This window comes from Lygodium microphyllum, chromosome 8, assembly GCF_053477565.2.
Source record: "Lygodium microphyllum isolate KBCC chromosome 8, Lygodium_microphyllum_v1.1.10, whole genome shotgun sequence".
Classification (NCBI taxonomy): Eukaryota; Viridiplantae; Streptophyta; class Polypodiopsida; order Schizaeales; family Lygodiaceae; genus Lygodium; species Lygodium microphyllum.
The window spans coordinates 65256630-65280135 of record NC_141142.1 but is presented as its reverse complement, the minus strand read 5'-3'; the positions used below and the strand labels follow the sequence as shown (position 1 = coordinate 65280135).

The 23506-nt window shown below is 38.9% G+C and overlaps 1 protein-coding gene and 1 pseudogene across 1 annotated transcript; both read left to right on the top strand.

Moving 5' to 3' along the window:
- Positions 1–3743: 3743 nt before the first annotated feature.
- On the top strand, positions 3744–5977 carry LOC148032398 (uncharacterized; annotated as a pseudogene).
- A 14669-nt stretch (positions 5978–20646) lies between these two features.
- Positions 20647–23115, top strand: LOC148032397 (uncharacterized). Its single transcript, XM_087683049.1, has 3 exons — positions 20647–20905; positions 20990–21044; positions 21132–23115. Exons 1-3 carry the CDS (start codon positions 20811–20813, stop codon positions 21207–21209), a joined length of 228 nt encoding a protein of 75 aa, XP_087539175.1. The 5' UTR covers positions 20647–20810; the 3' UTR covers positions 21210–23115.
- The last annotated feature ends 391 nt before the right edge of the window (positions 23116–23506 follow it).

Below are 23506 nucleotides of genomic sequence, written 5' to 3'. Positions count from 1 at the left end.
ACATGTGAGTAGGACCTAAAATTCCTAAGTGAAATGCTATTGCAGAACATATAAATGCTAAGAATAATTGGGAGTAGACACAGAGTAAATTGATGTATTGCCTATTTGTAAGTATCACATATAGTACGATGAGCTATTTGAAGGAGTCTAAAACCCTTGCTATTGCATGGAAAAATTTGGCAAGGTTTTTTGAGGTAAATACAAAGGTTAGAAAGATGTACCTCAAGTGAGAGCTAGATCAAGTTAAAAGAGGGAATCTATCTATTAATGATTATGCATTAAAGATCAAGAGTATTTTGAGAGCTCTTAGATCTATTAGTGTAGCAATTGATGATGACGTTGTGTGACCATGCTTAGATGAACTTGGAGATGAGTAGAAAAGCTTCAAGTTGTCTATGAATACCATGCATGATATCCTTGACTTTGCAAATCTGATTTCTATACTAATACTTTAGGAGAAGAACCTTGACTTGGATTTCTCTTCTACTCAAAGTAAAGAAATTTTGAACTAGTGTTTTACTTTGCTAACAGAGCTAGAGGTCATGATTGAGGCCAAGGTGGTGGTGGTGGTCAAAGTTATGGTGCATAACAAAATAGGGGAGGATAATCCCAAGGAAGGGGGAGCCAAAGAGGGCAAGTTGCAAGTTTTAACCAATAGTAGTAGAATTTGGTGATAATAGGAAATGCTTGCATTATGGTGAGAAATGCCATATTTTAGTAATTGTTTCAAAAAGGTGGTTGAAATTAGAAATGCAAAAAAAAGGTAATTATGCTTCTACTAGCAAAAACAATAACGATAGAAGTAACTTTTTTTCATGCAACATTTTATGAGTCCTATGACTACTGATGGTTTGTCTAAGAATGATATATTCTATGTAGACTCAAGTGCCTCTAACCACATGACTTGTTGTGGTGGAGAGTGGTTTAGAGAGATGCATAGTCTAAAGTCTCTAGGTTGTGTGGAGACATGGGATGATATAGCTCATCCCATTACTCATATTGAAAATGTTCCCTTGAGTATATAGGATAGTAAAAAAAAGTACTAAGGTGATGTGTTGTAGGTACCAAACATAACTAAGAACTTGGTTTGTGTTGGTTAGGTGGTTGAATAGGAATTGCAAGTTTGGTTCACATCTAATGGTTATAATATAGATGTTCTTGTAAATGGTTGTAGGTTGATTGCAAAAGGTAAGCATGTTGGTAGATTGTTTATCTTGATATAGGTCTACTTGAAATTGATGTTGCTATATTTGCACAAGGTTAATGTGTTGTGGTTGAGGTTGAAATTTGTCATAAGCAGATTTTTCATGTAGATGTGCAAGTTTAAAAAATATAGAGTCAAAATAGATTGTGGATGACTTACCAAAGTTTAGAGTTGATGGAATGCATAAGGTATGTGCAACGTGTCACTTTGAAAAGTATTCAAGGCATGCATTTCCACATGAAAGGCATGTATACAAGAAGCCAATGGAGTTGATGCATTTTGATGTGTGGAGTTTATCATTGAAGATACATGTTTGGTTACTCGCATGACTTTCATGGAGTGGGTTACAAAGCCTAATAGTCTTGTCACTCTACAAAGGTTTTGTGCAAGTTTGAGCACTGATTTGACCAGTTGGATACTATAGAGAAACACACTCTTGAATTTGAGAATATATAATTGTTTCTACAGGTTACAAATCCTACTTTGCAGTTGAGCTTGGAAGAGCGTATTGAAGATAAAACTACAAAGCATGGTTTAAAAACACTAGTAAGATGCCAAGGATGGTATCTCTATTCTTGTTAAGAGACAATGAAGACAAGTAGGATGCATGTTGGGCCTATGTCTTTGGCCTCTAAACAAGGCCACAGATCATGCAAGAAAGCACTCTATTTCTACAACTGGTCTAGTAAAGGAGGATGTAATTGATGAATTAGTTAAGGGCATGTACTACTTGCAATTGAAGTTTGCAAGAATGAAAGAAAAGCATTGGTATGTTATATTAAGAGTGCTGATTTGATAAGACTTTGTATGATGATGTATTTGGTGTGAAAACATTGAGTGAGAGTGTAGGGACTGTGAGACTTATAGGATGTATTGGAAGAGAATTTGATTTTCTTTAAAGATAGCAAGATCCACTTGCATGAGATTGATCTACCACTTACTCCAAATTTTGGAAAGGGTGGAATGCAAAAGTTGATGAATGATATGGATGTATGAATGTTTATGCTACAATAAAAGCTATTGCTTTTGGACTTCAGATTGAAAAATATCCTAGATGTGTTGCGATGTCTTTAAGAAAGTTGAAATTTGGTCTCATGCTATGAATATGGTAGAGAAGGCACATGGTCAGGGAGTGGTATATCTGACTCAAATCAGCCACCTCTTGCACCTCATTCTAGGCCTACACCTAAGCATACCATGGAGGGAGGATGCTGAGAAAGAGAAAAAGTATGAGCATGTAAAGCCCAAAAGAAAACAATCGGGATACAAATTACAATCAGACATTGGAATTGAATTGATTTGAAAAATGTTCTTAAGGAGTGTAACTTGTATAACAAAGTGGAATTCACTTTGTGAGAGATCCTTGGCAATGCCAAGAGAGAGTTCCATGAGGAAATCATTGATACTATTAAGAGCAAGAGGAAAATTGTTAGAGAGCCAACACATGGTTTGATGCAGGTTGAAGAAGATCCTAGATTACAAGGTATTTAGGTTGTGCATGATGATGATGTAGGTGTTGTAATTGATTTTATTGATGCCAAAAATGTCATTGTTGATGATGGAAAGATAGTTGATGTGGTTGAAAAATAAATAGTTTGTAGCAATACAAAAAAGGAAGTGTGATAGATGCACTAATTGATGAAGATGCTTTAGGTGTGATAGCTAGGAGTCACTATATATGCAATCATTGTGCTCATGTGGCTACATAGTCAATTGTGGAAGTTGGGATCTTGAAACTCCTTGTGTTGCACTTATTGATCATGTTTTGGAGATCAATGTCATGGTCATAAATTTGTATGCAAATGAAAAATGGCCGGTTGGTATAGACCATGGATGGAGAATGACGTTGTCAAGTGCTTTCGCGTAAACTAAAAACCCTAGAAAGACATTAGATGGATTGGATTTTTGTAAGCTTAGCTATTTGTCTGATTGTTTGCTTTATTGGTTTGTAGCTAGAATTTTTGTGTTTGTCTAGCTTAGGCATTATTTTTGTTTTTTTTAAAATATAAATTTTTAGGTGTGAGAATTTGATAGCCTTGGTTGAGATTGGAGTTTTTTGGACAGTACTATCCTTGTAACAACTACTCTGTAATAACCACGTTTCATACAATGTATTGAGTAAAATCAAACTCCTATTCATCATAATGAAATTTATTTTGGCAAAATTCTTTGAGTATTCTTGTGCTATTCTTTCCATTATATTTCATGTAAATGGTATTATTAAAGTGATGCCTTGAAATTGAATCTATACTTTGTGTTGATGTACATATCCACATGCATTTCAATATTGATGTTTGTGTCTGTTTACAAAAGTGTAAAAATGTCTTAATCCCATGTTGATTTGTATGGCATATTGGTGATTACTAGACATACTTAAAATTCTTATTATTTAGGGGTTAATACATACTTCTTTACATCTAATGCCTAGGTTATAATGCCTGAGAGAAGAACAAGCATTCTCTCGATAGAAGTACGTAACAGAAAAGATGAAGAAGGGAATTGGATCACTGATATGTATCATTGCTCGTCTTGGGTACATATGCATCCAAGTATGAAGGGAGCTTTCAGGATGAAAGCATTTGCAATTGCAAATGTATCAAAGCACTGGAAGGGTAAAATTTTAGCTCTCAGACAAAGGAATGTTGATTCTCACCTTGTAACAGAGGTGTTTGTACAACATGTATTCATGCAAAAACAAATACATATTACGTCCACTGTGCCCTTTCAACGAAACATTGCCAACAATAAGTATTTGCAACTCATTGAGAATGAGAAATTTCATGATATCTATGTAACTACTTGTCTCGTATTTACAAAAGTATACCCTTAAGATTGCTATGAGTGGCAAAATATTGAGAGTCTCACAAGTTCTTTTAAGTGTTACCACCTTGAAATTGGTAAATTGCTCTTTGAGGGACATATAGCTAAGCAGCTCGCAGAGGATCTTGTTTTTTTCTATGACTCCAAGTACACATTGCCCAAGGGGGGTCGAGAATATGGAACCCTTGAGTCTATGCATATATCAAATCTCAATAGCATAGAATGACCATTGTGTAGTAGTGACATTTTGCATATGTGTAGCACAAAAATTTCAGCAGACATATTGAACTTTATGAAGCCAAGCACCGGCTCAAAGAATGTACATCTAAGCTGGTTCATACCAATTGCAATTTTTGCACATATGTTCAAGGAATGTAAGGGTTTGAGACGTACCAAAGGCATGTATGTCATAAAAAGTGCATCGAAAGATTATGTAACAAGAACTCTAGGCAAAACTTGGACATAAAAAATGACTCATAGTCTTGACACATTGGAATGTCGAGTCACAATGAGGGACATGGTTTTCAGGTAAATTTTTTCTCTCTTAGTTGACTATTATCTTACTTTGGGATGGATCGGTTAACTTTCCTTTCCAATTACAAGTACTTTGTCACACGACAAACTTTATGCCTAGTGTTCAAGTATCGTAGATGGAGGATGCTCAAGGGTAAATGGTTGTGTCTTGATCAAGACACACGTGAAAGTGCAGTTGTGGATGTTACTATCATTTGTGAGGGCCGCGAGCCCCAAGTGTTGCAAATGGAGGATGATTGGCCCTTGAGTATAATGCGCCAGGAAATGACAATGTTAATGCAGAATCCACCTATTAGCTTCTATTTTAAACTAGATGGTAGGAAAATTCAAAGCCCGAGCTAAGGATACTGTTACTAGTGGAAAGTGTGTGGCTCCACATATTTTAGAAATTGTAGAGTCTCCCTAAAAATCACAACACCACAAGTTGTAATATCCAACACTTGTAAATTTTTAGATTTTTTTTTTACCAATAGAATATTGTCGCTTACAAACTTGCAATATTTAAAAATTATGGTATTTATATAAAATTATACACTTGCTATACACTCTCCATATCAACACATTTACATATGCATGCACACTTTACAAGGACGTAAGTAAAGCCATAACTAAATATCGTATGTGAAGAACCCTTAATGGTTTAAAACTTAAGGTTTTTAAGATAGAACTAGTTTAGTTCTTATTTCATTGTTTCATTTCACACTTTCTCTCTTCATCTCTTTATATCCACCACATCTCTCCTACTTGCTACGATGGATGCTCATGTACACTTTGACGAGTGGATCTACGAGACTATCTTTGCCAGCCAAGGTGATGAGATATTTTAGGTTTTCTCTAAGAACTTCAATCTTGAAAACGTGCTTTCATAGTTGGATCCCCCCCTTCAAGTTTTGGAAAACTTTGTGAGAACCATTGCTACCTGCACATACTCCATCGAGGGATCCAACATGACTTGGGTGCCTCTGGAACAACTCATGGTATTTCAGGAAGGAAAGAATAATCAAAAAGTAGTGAATAGGTGTCTCGCCCACGTGGATCCTTCACACAGAGTATGCATTGTTCCATGGACAGTGCACCAGGTATAATACCTTTGGATCTCATGGAGTGTAATTGCGCATTGGCAATTTACCTCCTTGCATTGGATACACCCCTAAAGGAGGAGAGCAATGAAGATACAACTCCACATATTGTTGCTATCACATACACGTGAAAAGAACCAATTGAAGAACTCATAAATATTGAAGAGAAACATTGGGTGGTGGTAGAGCAAGGGTTGTCTCTCATGATGCCATCTTCTTCACAACAGCCACAAGTCAACAAACCCAACCTTGCCTCCTTGACGCCCATTGAAGTAGATGATGTACAATACTTGATTTTTTGTCAGATGTGCTGCAATACTTGGAAATGAAGAAAGAATAGTTGTTTTCCACCCCAGTTAGGGATTCGATGGAAGACTTGATTGATTATGATTATATGGATGTGCATCCGATGATGGCAGATATTGAAAGATATGATGGCACAAGCTTAGATACACTGAGTGCCATCATAGCAACATAGGAGTATATTACCTCGGTTGAAGAAGATTACATTGTGTCAGATGTTGAATTTGAAGCACTATAGCATGATCTGTTCGGACCAAGGCCCCAGCTTTCTACCAAGGAGTTTGTAGATCCCTCCACCCAAAGAGGTGCCTCGCTGATACACAAGGAAATGAAGATACAAGATGATTTGGAGAAGGTGAGATTTCTAACTACCATATATTTTTATGCGATGAAACTTGATAGTAGGGTGCATCGGGTCCCCAGAGTCCATCAGTGAAATCTTGGCAAAAAATGATGCATGCAACTGCCCTGTTCGAAGTCTGGCATCTAGGGCCACTTTTTGGGCTTTGCGTTGCTAGGGCCACTTTTTGCCCAGAAAGTAGCCCTAGACACCAGACTTCGGGCAAGGCAGTTGTAGGCATCATTGTTTTCCAAGATTTCACCGATGGGCTTTTGGGGGGGACCCAATGCACCCTACCATCAAGGGCCAAAAAATGGCCCTAGACGCGCTAGACTTGGACAGGGTAGCTGCAAGCATAATTTTTGCCCAATATTTCACCGGTGAGCTTTGGGGGACTCGATGCACCCTATCGTCAAGTTTCATCGCTTTCTGATAACTCTAGGTTAGTTGCTAAATATATTGTTTGATTTGACTTTGTCATTCATGACATACTGTATATAGATGAGTTTGCTTCAAGGTAAGGAGGAGCTCGGCATGTAGATCGATGGAAGGATTCAGCTTTGAAGGAGTACATTGGCAACCTTGTTGCAGACTTGGTGGTCTTCCATAAGAAGTGCTAACCATGAGGGCAAGAAACAATCATGAAAATTCGAGCTTGATCAAGTTTGGACCTTTTCGAGCGATACCTGTGACATCTAGCTTGGAGAAGGTGGTGCTAGTTAAGCAATCAAAGCTTCTTTACTTGTTTGACTTAACGCTTGGTGGAGCAATGTGTGTACTTACTATATTAGGAGACCTTGCTGAAGTCTTAGATCCGCTTCTCCTGGAGAAAGAGCTAAAGAGGGAGTGTGCCATTTTTGAAGCAAAGAAGGAACTTCTATTTTCATTGGAAGCTGGCCCCTCCTATCCACCAATGAAAAAGCCAAGGAACGAATGAGAGTTCTTGTTGGCTATCGGCTTTTTGTATATGCCATCACTATCAGCCATCGCATGCATTTTTCTTGATGAATATAAGATATTTTACTTTGTCTCTATAAATAAATATTTATTGAATAAATGTGTGGTTCGTATAAATGTGACGATAATGTGTGGTACGTGAATGATGCATTCGCATACATTGACATAATCCAATTTAATAATGTCAATGCGTAGTACTGCACTTGCAATTGAGCATAGACAATAATGTAACTCTTATTTGTACGCATTACTACTTTCGATGCGTGCGTATGTTAAACAAAAATTAAGAACCATGTGTTTCAAGAAACAAAACAAATAACTTTATTCAATTATTTGAATTTAGTACACATCGCATGAGATATTTTATATATATATATATATATATATATATATATATATATATATATATATATATATATATATATATATATTCCAATGTGACAGAGTATACAAAATGTTTTGGCATTTGAAGATGCTATGGTGCTATAACACTCATTACACAAACTTGCACCATTAATCTCATAACCTATGGAGGAGTCCCCTTGTCGTGTCTAAGCCGAACAATAAAGTTCATGTCTTTATATGTGATTGTGATGCACTTTGCATGGATGGCTGCTAGCTGTGTATAATCGAACAAGTCAATGAGAAACCCCTCTACAGTCCTTTGTTGGGCCTCCATAGCTGCATCAGTCCACCTTCCTGTTGATGGGCATCCCCGCACTCGTGCCCAAAATCTTCCCATCCCTTTCAGCTCCAAGTCTTGTATGACTTCCCAAACAACCTTATGAAAATATCTTTTTGAGATGAGAAGCTCATATCCACGCTAGATTCTCCTTATCTCCCAAAGGGCAACAATGCCCGGTTTCCATCTCCTCTTCTTCTGTGGTGGCGTTGTGCTTTATGGGGAGCACCTATTGCTGCACTAGAGGAGGCTCCACCTTTTGCTCCAGGTGGTGGACCTTGGCATGAGGTCTTCTCGTGGTTGAAACGGCAACATGCTTGCTTGGTGTGTGCCATGCAAGCTCGAGGAGGGTAAGATGGAGAAGAGACAGAGGTTGGGGTGTGAGAATGGAGGAAGCAAAGAAAGAAAGATGTGAAAATGAGAAGAAGAATGAACTTTTAACCCATTTAAACCCCAAAATTGGGTTAATGCAGCTTCATACGCACTATCCATCATGTAATTGTAAATCCGTAACCTTTTATCGGAATGCGACGAAACTTCACACACGATACTTGTGAATCGGAGTAGGAAACTTAAAGAAGGACTTGTGTGGGCTTTGGAAAAGCCTTATAGGGCTAAATTTTTGACACGAGGGAGGAGTATATGGATTCTAGAAAAACAAATGCAAACTTATTGATATAGGGCTACTTTTACTTTGTTTTGAAGTGGGGGAAAAGGAAGGATATTGAAGAGGATACAAGAAGGATACACTAGGGGACTTTCTATGACAAAAGGGCAGCACTACTAGTATGCACAATAATTCTAGATGTGTAATCTTTTCGTGCTTATTCTCAAAGAATTTTGTGCATTCGAAAAGAGGGTATTTATGGATAGATTTGGGGATTTCTTTACCTATTCTTGTAGGTGATTGAAATGAAGGTTTTGAATAGTCCATGGCCTGCTCTAAATAGGGCTAAAATAGAGTTTACTACTGTAACAAATTTTAACATACTTTTCTTGCTTACATGGCTCAAAATAGGGATCAACTTCTTATACACACTAGATAAATTGTTAACCAGTTTGAAGATATGAAGACTTGAAGAAAAAAAAGAATGTGGAGGCCTCAAGTTTTTGGACATTATTATGGCTTGGGAAAAGAAATCATAGTTGTAAATGAGAGCCAAGCTCCCTCCTGTGCAAGTTGTAATTAAAATTGGTAGCACTCAGCATAGGAATATTAATTTAAGTGCATTACAAGAGAAGAAGACCATTCTTTGGCCCAAAAGATGGGCAAGATACCTAAGGGCATAGGAGAAACCCTAATGCTACTTTTTGTATAAAAAGGTTGAAAAAGAATGGAGGAGGCTATTCATGTGTGTGCCAACATTTGGTTTTCACCTTCTTGCTTTTGTAGTGACAGAAAGAGAGAGAGATGAGTTGAGAGCAAGAGTGAGAGTGTGGGTGAGGGACCAAGAAGGTGAAGTCTCTATCTTTTCTTATGCTCTCTTATGCCTTACCATACTCTCCTCTAGCATGATGAAGCCCATAGAGGTTTTGAGAATGTAGGAGGTGCATCTTGGATTGTGGAGTGTGCGACGAGTGTCCCTCATCATTGGAGGTATGCTTTGCACACTCACTACAAATGGATCTTGTGTTTGGGTGAAAGAGGCTACATGAGACATAGTCACCGATTAAGTGGTCAAGGATCCTAAAATAATAGGAGTATGTCCAATGTCCCAAATATAAATCATTGAGCATGTGCTACCCAACATTTTGATTCCATTTTTCGAGACCAAGAATGCATTGACCGCAAAGTTTTTTGCATGCTTCATGGTTGCGGAATAGGAGGGGACATCCATGCCAACTTTGAAATGCTTCCAAGAAGTTAGATTTTTATTCCATGATTTAATCATTTATTTGGATGTTTAGGATTATGATATCGAGTTCATGACATATGATCAAAATTATGGTAGAATAGTTGTAATGATTTTGAATTTAAATTCACGTGGTAGAAATAGTAGTAAATTACCACCATCCATTTAGATGAAAGCACATCGCACGTAGTGGAGGTTGAAGGGCTTGGGTTTCTTTCTTATTCAAGATTGCTTCTGCATTTGGGGAAGCAATACTCAAATGAATTTGGGAAAAATATATTCAAGATAAATAGAGAAAAATAAAGTAGAAAAGAGCAAGTACTTACCTTTACCAACCTCACCCTCAATTTAGCACAAGATCTCTTTGTGTCTCCACATTGTGATCAACATTGATCTTCATGTCTGCTTTCTCTCAATCCTCCATCCTTTGTGTGCAAGAAGTCAATCTCCTTTGCTTGTTTCTCCAAGCCAAAGTGATCTCTCTCTCTCTCTCTCTCTCTCTCTCTAACTAGGAAAAATTCCAAGAAGGTGAGGAGAATAGATGTAGGAGTTGCAAATAGGAAGCATGAGAACAAGCTCACAAGCTCAACTAGAAAATGCTCCCCAGTTCTCCTAGTCTAGCTCACATGCAATGGTAGAAGCAATAGAGATGCTTGACACAAAGATAGAGAAAAGAGATAAGCATTTGATTTGTAGTTGTGCAGAATGCTTTATAATAAGGTTTTTCAACCTCATATATGAAATTTTAATCAATATCTATTGCCCCTTCCTCTTAAGCTTGCCCTCAGGGTCCCGTAACCCATTAGATAATCTATTTTTTTGAAAAAATCTAACTCACACAATCATGCACTATTAATTGTGCCTAAATTTTACAATTTTCGTAGGAGTGACCTCGCACCTAAAAAGGTTTAATTTTACATTTCATGTCGTTAAGCCATTTGATATTTCAATGTCAATATATTTCTCAGTTTTTGCTCCATGCAATCCTTGCCATTTTTGGCTATCTAGGCTTTCTCAAATTTGGAATTATTTTTCTAATTTTTAATCCACTTCTCTCTTTTCTCTTGTTTTTCTTGCTTCTTGGCCTTTTAAAAAAAACTTTTTTCTACTTTAGGCTTGTAATCGATTAACATTACCCTCTCACTATTTAAGTGCCATTCTGATGGCATTGGTGAAGGTGCTTAAAACTTGGGTGGAATGGTGATGGATAATGTAAGAGGTCATGTGATGTTGAGGGAAAGGTGGTCATCAATGGTTCTTCTCAACACTTCAAGGTACTTGCAACAAAATAGTGTGTGTTGTGTGGGGAGGCAAGTGGGTGGTCTATGTGATTGGGAGATGGGTCTGTGCTAAGACAGCCAAGACTCCTTAGGACTGTCCTGCACTTGAGGACCCAATTGGTGAAGGGTTATTGGTGTAATGAGGTGGTTGCTAGGGAGAAAGATTTGCCAATTTATTAGGATGTCCTACCATTGAGGACCCTAACAACTCATGGGGAAAGAGGTAGGGGATTGAGGATAGAGCTAGCCAATCAAAACCACTAGATACCCTCAATTTGACGAGCCCTAGGGATCTCTCTCTCTCTCTCTCTCTCTCTCTCTCTCTCTCTCTCATGCAACTACCAATACATTCTATGGAATGTTCAAGTGTAGCACTACTAGGGAAATGAAAAGCAGTACTCTTGTTAGATTAATGTTTTTATACCTTATCATTTTATATTGTAGATCTAGATTATACACATAAAGAATCATAGTCCAAATATGATGCTCACATTCCCTTCTAGATGAAAAGAAACATGGCCCTCTTATATGTTGAAAGGATTTCACAATCCTAAGCTATTCCTTCAGGGCCTCCTTCTATGGGAGAGAGATCGTCTTGTAGGGCAGTCACTGCCACACTCTTCCCCTGAACAACCGTTGCTTCTGGAACTGAATGCTCGGCAGGAACACCATTCTGGGTAGGTTCTTCTGTGTGCTAATCTCAATCGGTTCCTCCTGCAAAGGCTCCTTCTTTGGGCCTTCCAATGTGATGTTCTCGATGAACTCTATGCTTACAGTCGTGATCTCTTCATACGCACTGCTTACGGATTGCTCCTACTTCAAGACATCTTCTTCTTAGACAACACTTATGTCCTCCACAGCAGGGGGAGCCTCCTCTTCTACTTTGAAAGCAACGTGCTCTCTTCGCAATGCATCTTCACGGGCTTCAGCTTCTTGTAGCTTTCTCTCTGCAACACCATGTTTGCGAGCAATGCCTAAAGTCTTCATCCAATTTGAGATGCCTTTTGAACAAGGATTCTAAGTTCCTATTGCACTTGAGCAATCCTTGCCTCAGGTGTCGGTAGCTTGTGCTAGCTTTCTTCATACAAAATTTCTTTCACTGGATCAATAGGATCTAAAATGCTGAGGGCTCTTTGACATTCTTGCTCTACTTCCTCGTACCCTTTGCTGTCAGTTGCTACTTCAAAAAGCAATTGTGCATGAAATTGTGCGTATTCAATGGACTGTGGTGATAATATTAAAGCCTTCCGTGTTGCGTCAATGGCCTCTTTTAGATGCCGTTCTTTTGTTGTTGTCCGTCATCCAGAGCAGTGGTGTCTAGAGGCTGCTCGGAATTAGACACTCTTTCAGTCGGCATGTCTACACTAGTATAGGAGATCTCCGTAACATTTGCAAGTGCTCTCCTTCCTCTACTTCTTCTAATGCATTCGCAACAATACTCACTTCAGCTCGGCTGACTTCATCCATAGGCGCAGAAGGCCCATTGCTTAGGAGCTCCCTCTCAATAGTACCTGAAGCTTCGTCTCCTCCCCCCTTGTCAGACTCCATGGGGGTAAGCGTTTGCACCTTCACATACTGCTTGCTCAATAGTAAGATCCAATAGGACAATAGTGTCCACAAACAACAACCTTTCTCTTATTTGAGCATTCTTCCATGCTCAAAAATTATAACTGAAGAGGAAAACAAACCAAATACCTTTGACTTCTATTAGTCACTTCTTTGATGACAATGGCTCCACTCACTTGTTGTGAAAAACTCCATTTCCAACTTCCATTATACAAAGATCCTTCATTTGATGGCCTCTTCATAATTCTCAAAAGATTTTAGCTCCATTGAAATCGTGAACCAGCATAATAATGAGTGTGCAAGATTTTTAAGGAAAGAATGGCTAAAACATACTAAGGCTGAATTCAAGAAAACCACATACAATGATATCTACACATATAAGTACACCATGATCAATAGCCCTAAACCTCGGCTCTGATACCATGTCAAGAATCCCAATGTGGGGTTGATCATGGTGTGTACAAAATGATTGATACATTATCACGAACGATTGTAATAGACAAGGAACTCCATGGCTACAAAGAGAAGGCAAACAATATGCACACTCAACAAATGTTCTCTTCTTCTTTTCATTGCATAGACTGGTTACATATATAAAGGAAGAGATACCAATCAATGATCCCTCACACTTTCCATGTGTGTCCCCATGTGATACCATACAACCCACACTTTACATGTGTGCCCTATGTGGCACACTTTACTCCACATCTCTCATCCATATTCATGCACCATACAATCTTAAGCACATAAGAGTGCTTTCACATATACACACCCGTAAACACCGAAGCTTACAATGCCAACAAGGGGGGTTATAGTGGGAAGGGTGAGGGGTACCCTCCTTTCCCCCACCATACACGTGTTGTGGCCTGGTAGCCTGCATGGCCGTCACTCCATCTCTCTCTCTCTCTCCTGACTGCAAGATGGCTACTGGTTGGCCATGGCAGAGTTAGTAAATTGGGAGTTTAACTCCTCTCTCTCTCTTCGTGTTGATCGGTTGCTCTCCTCCTCCCATTTGATCTGTTCATGCCTGCTTTGGCCGTTTTTTTGCCGCCATCTACTGCCATTGGTTAGTGGGAAGGGGGAGTGGAAGACACGTTGTCGTGATGTTATGAGGACACAGTGTGAAAAAGTATGGAACGCATCATTATTCGACTTCTTTATTGATCTAGAGAGTCAATGTGATGTGAGCCATTAGTACTAGTGTGAGTTGCATGGATTATCTGAAAATACTAGCTTTTTGGATAATTTTAGCCTATTTTTGATATTATTTATCGTAAAAATCCGAAAAAGTTAGAAAAAAACTTCTAGATTAGGATGGCATGTAAAAAGCTAGTTGCTTTTTCAGCCAATTAGGGGATTTTCACAAGAAGGGCAGATTGACGAAATCACGCGCGTCGGGATGGCTGTAAACAGGCTGAAAACTGTAGATTGAATTGAAAGAAGAAGAAGGAGTGATCTGGGAGATCCGTGAGCAGGTCTCCTAAAGTTTTACCTCCCTTTCGAAGCCAACGGAGCTATCAGATTTGGGTTCCAAGTAGCAGAGAAGGAGCTGTTATGCGTGTTTTGTTCTATGAAGAAGCTCCAGGAGATCTAATGCTTGGAGATTGCTTCTGAGTAGTGCGAAGATTCCAGGTTCTTTCAATACATATTGATTCAATTCATTGTGATTTGTCTTTGTAGTGTTTACCACTTAGGTATTCTCTATCTTCTCTTCCATCTCCTATCTCTACTTCCTTCTACTTCTGATCCCCAGTGGATTCGATCTTTCGACAAAAACCCCTCCGACATTGGTGAAGCATAAAAATTGTAGCTCCTTCTCTGCTGCTCGAAACCCAAATCTGATGGTTCCGTTGGCTCCGAAAGGGAGGTAAATCTGCAAGACACCTGATCACGAATCTCCGAGATCACTCCTTCTTCTTCTTTCAGTTCAATCTGTAGTTTTCAGCCTATTTACAGCGATCGCGGCGCATGTGATTTCGTCAATCTGTCCCTCTTGTGAATATCCCCTAATTGGCTGAAAAAGCAACTAGCTTTTTGCATGCCATCCTAATCTAGAAGTTTTTTTCTAAATTTTTTGGATTTTTACAATAAATAATATAAAAAATAGGCTAAAATTATCCAAAAATCTAGTATTTTTGGATAATCCATGCAACTCACACTAGTACTAATGGCTCAGATCACATTGACTCTCTAGATCAATAAAGAAGTCGGATGATGATGCATTCCATACTTTTTCACACTGTGTCCCCATAACATCATGACATCTACCCCCTCTGAATCTGCACATCCTCCGGTATGTGCCAAAATCCTAGTTGTCACTGGATTCTGAGTCCTCCTAGAGTTGTTCTGTCGGCCCACAAAGCATAAAGGAGCAATCATGGCCACTCTTTTACCTTCTCTCCACATGCTTTTGCCAATGCCTTCACAATAGGTGGGTGACCTCTTTTACTTTTTCCATTTCCTTCAAGGTTATAGGGTGAAGTTAAAGCAAGCTTTATCCCCAACCGTGCAAAGAAATCATGAGCTTCATCTGCATCCAACTCACCCCTATCTGCTGTAATTTTACCTACACAGCCATACCGACAAAAGATCTCTTCTAAGAGAAAAGTACACACAGCATTTGTTGTCTTAGTACGTAAAGCTTTCCCTTCCACTTGATTAGTCAAGTCTTCATGAGCAAGCACAAGATACCTCATTTGCCAAAGATCTGTAGGCATTGTGACCAAATCCACCACCCACTTAAAATGAAGAGACAATGGATATGTGGGTGGCAATCCATCCCGATGTCTCACAGATGAATACATTTGACATATCGTACATGTTTCCACAAAGTGAGCAACATCCTTATACATACCTTGCCACCAATATCTTTCTTTGATCTTTGTAAAAGTATCCCAAACACCTCTATGACCAGCCCACAAGCTTTCATAAAATTCTTGCATTACTTTTACTTGTGAAGCTTTGTCACCCAAAACTCGCAATGGCATACCCTGTTTCTTTTTAGCATGTTTCCATAAGTATCCATCTTTTTAAAAACACCCATATGCTTTCCTCTTGATTTTCTTAAACTCCTCATCTGACCATTCATCTCTCTTTGTTAATGTACTGAGGTATATTTGTCTTCCAGAAACACTTCTACACAAGACACAAAACATCTAAAGTGTCTTCTCTTTGTTGTCTAAGCTTCTGTTAATGCTGCAGCAACACCTTGCATTGCTAAATTCACTCTTGCAACATCATTTTCAACCATAAGAAAGTCATCTTCTTCCTCCTCATCCATCATCCCATCTTCATTCTCATAATATGCTTGAGATAACATGTCTGCCACTGGGTTATCTCTTCCTGCAATATGCTGAAATTCAGGGTTCAAAGATTTGATGTATGCAATCCACCGGAGCATAGCAATGTGTGGAGTAGCACAACTAGTAATCATACCCAATACCAGCAAACAATCGGTCTCAATGACTACATGAGCATCCATAAAATACTCCTTATCACATTTAAGGGCTATCACAATTCCCCATAATTCTCTTTTAACCTGTGGATATCTTCTCTATTGTTCAGTCAATACTTTAGCACCAAAGCGAATTGCATATCTTTGTCCTTCCTCATTATCTTGCCCAATTGCCCATCCAATCCCGATTGGGCTTGTGATAATGATAGGCTTTCCATGTGAATAGTCAACCTTTCTCAATGTAGGAGTAAATTTTAAGAGTTGCTTCAATTTCTTCATTGCTTTCTGTTGCTTCCTTTCCCAAGGAAATTTCTGACCTTTCCTTAGAAGCTGATAAAGAGCATCGGCTACAAGTGCAAAGTGAGGAATCCATATCAAATAGAACACACATGCACCCAAGAATCTACGTACCTTTGATACATTCGTGCATACATATTGCATTCTATCAATCCCATCTATTTTTGCTGGTGCTGGCCTTCGCCCATTAAGCCCACACATATGCCCAACAATCAAAACCTCTTCAACTCCAAAGACAACAAAAAGAGTTAAATGCACCTCTTCTAGGTGTGTCAAAATCCTCTTACAATCCACAATATGGTCTGCAACAAACTGTCTGCATCCATGAGCATCCATCTCTTCATTCTTTTCATCCACTGCACACCCGTTGATTGGAACATCATCCAAGAAGGGAATAGTCAATTGTGGTATAAAATCCCCGAGTACCCTATTCATAGCATTTTTCATGTGTGCCACTGAGTTTGTTGCACCCTGTGGGAGAGTACACATCCGTACTAACCCCAAAGGAGTCTTCATGGTTGTGATATCATTGCTTTCAATTGCAAGCTAAAACTAATCATAACCCGAGTAAAGATCACCCAAAGAATGGATCGCTCTGCCTGCAAAAGTCTCTGCAAATTCATCAACCATAGGACCTGCACCCACATTTCTAGGTATATACATATGCAGATACATTCCTGCCATTGAATAACTTCACCTCATGCTCAATTGCTTGCAAAGCATTCATCACAACACTTTTTGTTTGAGCTGAAGCTTGCATCACCTGTTGTTGTTGTTGTTGTACCTCCATAAGCATATTCATATTTTGCACCAACTGTTGCAAAACATCATTGGAGAATGTATTCAAAGATTCTCCCATCTTGTATTTCCTTCTTCTGACGACCTTTCACGTCGGGTTCACCAATGTTGGAGGAGTTTTTGTTGAAAGGTTGAATCCACTGGGGATCAAAGTAGAAGGAAGTAGAGATAGGAGATGGAAGAGAAGATAGAGAATAACCAAGTGGTAAACACTACAAAGACAAATCACAATGAATTGAATTAATATATATTGAAAGAATTTGGAATCTTCACACTACTCAGAAGCAATCTTCAGGCATTAGATCTCTTAGAGCTTCTTCATAGAACAAAACACGCATAAAAAGTACAGCTCCTCTACTGCTCGAAACCCAAATCTCATGGCTCCGTTGGCTCCGAAAGGGGGGGTAAAACCACAGCACGCCTACTCATGGATCTCCCAGATCACTCCTTCTTCTTTCAATTCAATCTATAGTTTTTAGCCTGTTTACAACGATTGCGATGCGTGCGATTTCGTCAATCTGTCCCTCTTGTGAAAATCCCCTAATTGGCTAAAAAAGCAACTAGCTTTTTGCATGCCATCCTAATCTAGAAGTTTTTTTCTAACTTTTTCGGATTTTTACAATAAATAATATAAAAAATAGGCTAAAATTATCCAAAAATCTAGTATTTTCGGATAATCCATGCAACTCACACTAGTACTAATGGCTCAGATCACATTGACTCTCTAGATCAACAAAGATGTTGGATGATGATGCATTCCATACTTTTTCACATTGTGTCCTCATAACATCACGACAACGTGTCCTCCCTCCCTCACAACTCGTCGACTTATTGTCGTGTCTCTTTCTCTCCCTATGATGCCACGACAATGACAGGGAGGGTGGAGAGAAAAAAAAATCAATGATCTTTTTTAAGATAAAAAGTAGGGGGCATTTTAGCTGGCGGCGTATTACATATAGCACTAACATTTTGCAAAAGATCCAATCCATAACAAGTTTTCTTTTAATCTTTTCTTCTCTTGTTGCAATAATTGGAGAAGGTTGATTCTCCAACTTTATTGTCCCCTTCCAATGTTGCTGGTGTTGTTGGTGGCTCCTGTAGTTGGGATAGGAACATCTTGTCCAATGAATGGAAAACAAATGAAGAGAGCCTCAAGTAGAATGCACATGCAATATATACATGTAAAGGGGCGAATTGGGAAAATCTAAGGGGTATTCATTACATCCTTTTTAGGTGAAAGAAAATTGAGAGTTTTTTTGCATACTCTTCTATTATAGGCATCAACCACATGATACTAGAAAAGATTTAGGTCATGTAAGTTTTTGTATCAATGAGACAATTAAATGATAGAGCTCAGAAACATGTGATACTAAGTGAACATTGATTGCATAACACTTAGCTATAATTGATGTTTAAGTTAACCAATATTGAGTTCTCAAAAGATAAAAAGGTTTCCGCCCCATTAGAGAGGCACACATCTCTTTACTATAGCATTAATGGCCCACAAATACACACATACATATGCATGTGCTTACACACACATGGATATACACATGCATGTACATGCGTGCACACACACACACACACACACACACACACACACACACACACACACACACACACACACACACACACACACACACACACACACACACACACACACACACACACAAGAAAGACTTAGGTTCTTGTTTAACACGATTGAACAACAACCTAAGGTGAGATTAGGTTGAACAAATTGCTCAATTAGACTGTAACTAAGTAATACAATCAAAGTAAAAGGTTCCCACCTCATTAGAGCGGTACACATATGCATATGCTCACACACACATGTATACACGCATGCACACAAGAAAGGCTTAGGTTATTGTTTAATACGATCAAACAATAACCTAAGGTTAGATTAAGTTGAACAAATTGCTCCATTAGATTATACTATGAGTAATACAATCAAAAGTTACTACACATATATACTATATGTTAGTAGGGGCCCGAGGGGCAGGGGGGTGGGTGTTTTGGGTGGGGCACATGGCACACGCAGAGCCTCTCCCACACTGCCCATCCAAGTTGCCATTGTGGCTTACAGCACGCAACCTCTGCTCACACTTGTACCCTAGCTAATATCGTGACCCCCCGCCAGCCAAAAACAACCCCTTGACTTTCGTGTACACTCGTCCACCAAAAACCCCTCCAAAAAAAATATTTTGCATAATATAATAAGTATTTAAAAATATTTAGATAATACAATACATACTAATTATGTTAAATACAAAAGCATGTATAATTATATAATAAATTAAATTTATAATTTACATTACATGTATATATAAAAATACAATTATATTATTGTAAACTATATTATAATTGGATATTAAATATTTACATTATGTTATATAAATATATTAAAGTATAAATATAATATCTATATTTTATACATATATAAGTATTATATTATATTTATAATTAGAAATCTCTATCTCTATAGATGGGGGGGATACAAGGTGCATGAAGCCCCCCCAAACCTCACCACATGGCATGCCTAGCCTCTCGCCTACAACCCTCACACACCCGCTCGCAATCCTTACATGTTGCCCGCATCATGCGCTCGCTTGTATCCACCTCACGCACCTGCTTGCCATCTACCTCATGCACCCACCTGCCATAATATTAAACAATGTATATGCAATATAATAATATATAATATACAAAATATAGGGTATTTTCTGAAACTTTGAGAAAATCATCCAAGTTATTTTTTGAATGTCAAATTCACTTCAAGGAAGAACCTAAGATTTTAGTCAAGAGAGAAACTGCACGGATTCACCTCATGTGCTCGCCCCCATCATCTACCTCATGTGCCCACTTGTCATAATATGATAGGATGCATATGCAATATAATAATATATAATGTAAAAAGTTATATACGATGTGTGTATACACACACATACATATACAATATATACAATAGAATAATATATAATATACGAAATATATATCATATGTATATACACTATAAACATATATGATATATGTACAATAGATCATGTATGTGTGTAATTTGAGAGAGAGAGAGAGAGAGAGAGTATAAAAATTTGCAGAGACAATAAAAAATGTTCAAAGCAATGGACTAAAATCAGTATGAAGTATTGGCCTAATACCTATGGAAAGCAAATATAAACAAATCCTGATTTCACAAAAAAGCTTTGGGGTCTTTCACAATCGGTTTCGTGGTGACTAAAGCATCCATGAACCCTCTTACCATTTAGAACATGCCTTCGAATCTCCTCGATGCAAAGCATGAAAGAATACCAATGCTTTGAGAATATCGGTGTGAAGCACCAAGAAAATATCGGTATGAAGCATCAAGAGAATCTTGGTGTAGAAGGCCTAGTATATTTAATAAAGCACACTAATATTAATGCATCTACTAAACAATGAACCATCATTGCAGAGAGAAAAGGGGAGAAGGAGATAAACACCATTGCTTTAAAGATGCCTAGATGACATGCACTTGTGACTTGCACGAACCGCTAGAACACCAATACTTGCGCGTTCACTAGTGCGGAAGAGACGGAGCGCTACAAACAGCCTTAAAGAATAGCAGAGCTGTTGAGAAATCTGATCCGATCCCCAAAGAGCTATCATGGCATTTTGGCAGTTTTGGAGATCGACGAAGGTCCCATTCAACGGCAAGCTGCTGGAGACAATCGCCTGCCCGTTAACTAAAGAACCTCTCAGGTGACCACAAGCACAGACAGACGCACAGAGAGAGAGAGAGAGAGAGAGAGAGAGAGAGAGAGGATAACAGTTTGTGATCTGCAGGTATTGCCGCAAATCTGATGAACTTATCAACGACTCCCTCGGCGTCGCATACAAGGTCGGTAACAGATAATATGCGCAGCCCGAGCCGGCCTGATGTCGTTCTGTGCGGTAGAATTACTAACACACTGTTTGTGGTGGTTAGGTTGTGGATGGCATACCTCACCTGATACCCTCAGATGGCAGGATTCTCGGTGCGGCACCGGAAGATGGACAAAAATAACCCGGCAGGCAAACATCCTGTGTGGATGGAGAATGTTCCAGGCTTAATGTGACAAGATGCTCGAGTCTGCTTCCAGAACGAACATCCGTATTTTGCTCAAGTCATGATCGCTCAGGTTGAGGTTTTGGAACGCTGCAATGTCTGGAAGATAACAGAAGATGCAGGAATTCGTAACTCGTCCAATTCTGTGCTTCTGCCGATCTCATGTGATTGAGCTGTAGAAAACCTTGTTTAACATTTCTGTCTAAATTTATGCCATTGTTGGGGAGAATGTGGCATGATCTTTGAAGAAGCCAGTAACGAAATGAATCATCGATGTATGCAATGTCTTGAAGATAACACAAGTAGTTGTAATGTGCAATCTCTGGAAAATATCAGAAGATGCAGGAATTTGTAACTCCATCTGATTCTGTGCTCCTGCAGATCTCATGTGGTGGAGCTGTAGAGAACATGGTTAACATTTTGGTCTAAATTTGTGCCATTGTTGGGGATAATGGGGTGCGATCTTTGAAGTGAGAAGACTATTTCACCAACTCTTGCAACAGTGCTTGCTTTCGTTACTTAGAGGCATGACTGTCCTTGGTTTGCATGCTCAATGAGTTTATCCTCTCAATTCTCATCCTTATCCTCTTGAATTCAAGTTTCAGAGTTGGATGTTACACACGCATGTGCATGCAACCATGAATGCTACAATTTGGATGATGTAAGGCAAATACAACAGTGAGCAGCTAGAAGAAGACTTTTGTCTCTTGATATGATGCTGAATTTTCATGTTCGACAATGTTTGGCACAGATAGAGGGGCATGCACTCCAGATTTGTGATGAATTAATTGAAGCTAGGATTTTGCTGAAAGGTTTGGCAAGGCAGGAAATTATCAGAGGCATGTTCAATGATTCTTTCTCCTTTTCATTGCTGGGTAAGCAGATGATCGATCATCTAACTATTGTAGGAGCATATGCAGAAAATATGGTCTCTGAGGTTGGGGTGATAATCACTGCAAACAAAATGTGCACTTTGGTTCATGGTCACGTGTCTGTTGTTCCATGGTAAGTAGACATGAGCCACCATCAAGGTGCGAGTGCATGGTAACCACTGAGAAGAGTTAGAACTGGTGAACCTTTTTTGAGGTTTAAAACTTTGCTTGGCTCAGCAATATGAGACTTTCAGTAAGTGGCATGTGGTATGATTAGAGTGCTGAAGAGAGCTTGTTTTTGGGTGATGTGAGACAAGGAGAATCCATTCAATCAGGAGTTTCTACAGGCTTCAGCCATCGGTTCAGAATCAATCTACAATGTTTCTTCAGGAGTTTGAGACCAGTTTTCACCAACATTGCTCGCCTTTGTGATGTTTTGTGCTAGCTTCTGCAGTCTAGGCATCCTCTGCAACAGTAGAACACTTGGCACAAGCAGTCAATCTGCAGTCTAGCAATCTGGCTTGATTGACTTAGAGCTCTGTTGCATGCCATGGTTTTGACAGTGATTTGATGGAAGCCTCTGTGAGCCTCAAGATTGAATTTATTCCAGCAATGCCTGCATTGAAGTACTTGGCTTTTGCAACTAGTGAGTGTGCAGCTGATGCCAATTGTTGCTGTTCGAACATGTGACTTTATGTCCTATCTGTGACAAACAAACTTTGTAACTTCACCCTAAGATTGGTGGCAGGTGTACTTTTGGGGGGTGTACCTTACGTGGTCTCTGAATGGTTAAGCTGTGATGATTTTGCTGAGAAGAAATTAAGCAAAGAAGCACTTCCACTGCAAAGTAGAAACATTTGTACCCATGAAACTGGCTGCAAGCCTCACAAAGGATGAGTGGATTATTGGGACCTCAAATATTCATCTTTATGGAGTGAACTTGTATTTGGACATAGGAAATTACCTCTCATACAAAATGTATTTTGATCTTACTGGTGAGAATATTGGTCTCAAAGGGCATGTTTGTCCACTTTGAGTGCAGAAAAGAGTGTTATTTCTTATGCATAGAAGGATCATTGATGCATTGCAAACATTTTTTGAGTCCAGTATGTTATAGCATGAGTCTTCTGTTATTTACTTTTGTTTAGGACGTGAAATGTATGTAAGAAATAAAGATGCACTATTGCCTCTCTTTCATCCCTTTTCTTTTAGCCTGAATCCATGTCCTATTGCCTTTCTTGATCCTAACTACTAGTTATGGTTTGTTTGCACTTGTAAGCCTGGCTACCTGGCAGTAGAGCTCACGTATGAGAGAATAGCAGAGCTAATTTGCTTTGAAGATCAGAACGTCTAAACAACAACTCACATCAGTTGCTTAACAAA

Coding starts and splice junctions, on each gene's coding strand:
- LOC148032397 (XM_087683049.1), top strand. CDS start 20,811: ATGGCATTTTGGCAGTTTTGGAGATCGACGAAGGTCCCATTCAACGGC. Junction 20,906..20,989: donor TTAACTAAAGAACCTCTCAG/GTGACCACAAGC, acceptor TGTGATCTGCAG/GTATTGCCGCAAATCTGATG. Junction 21,045..21,131: donor CCCTCGGCGTCGCATACAAG/GTCGGTAACAGA, acceptor TGTGGTGGTTAG/GTTGTGGATGGCATACCTCA.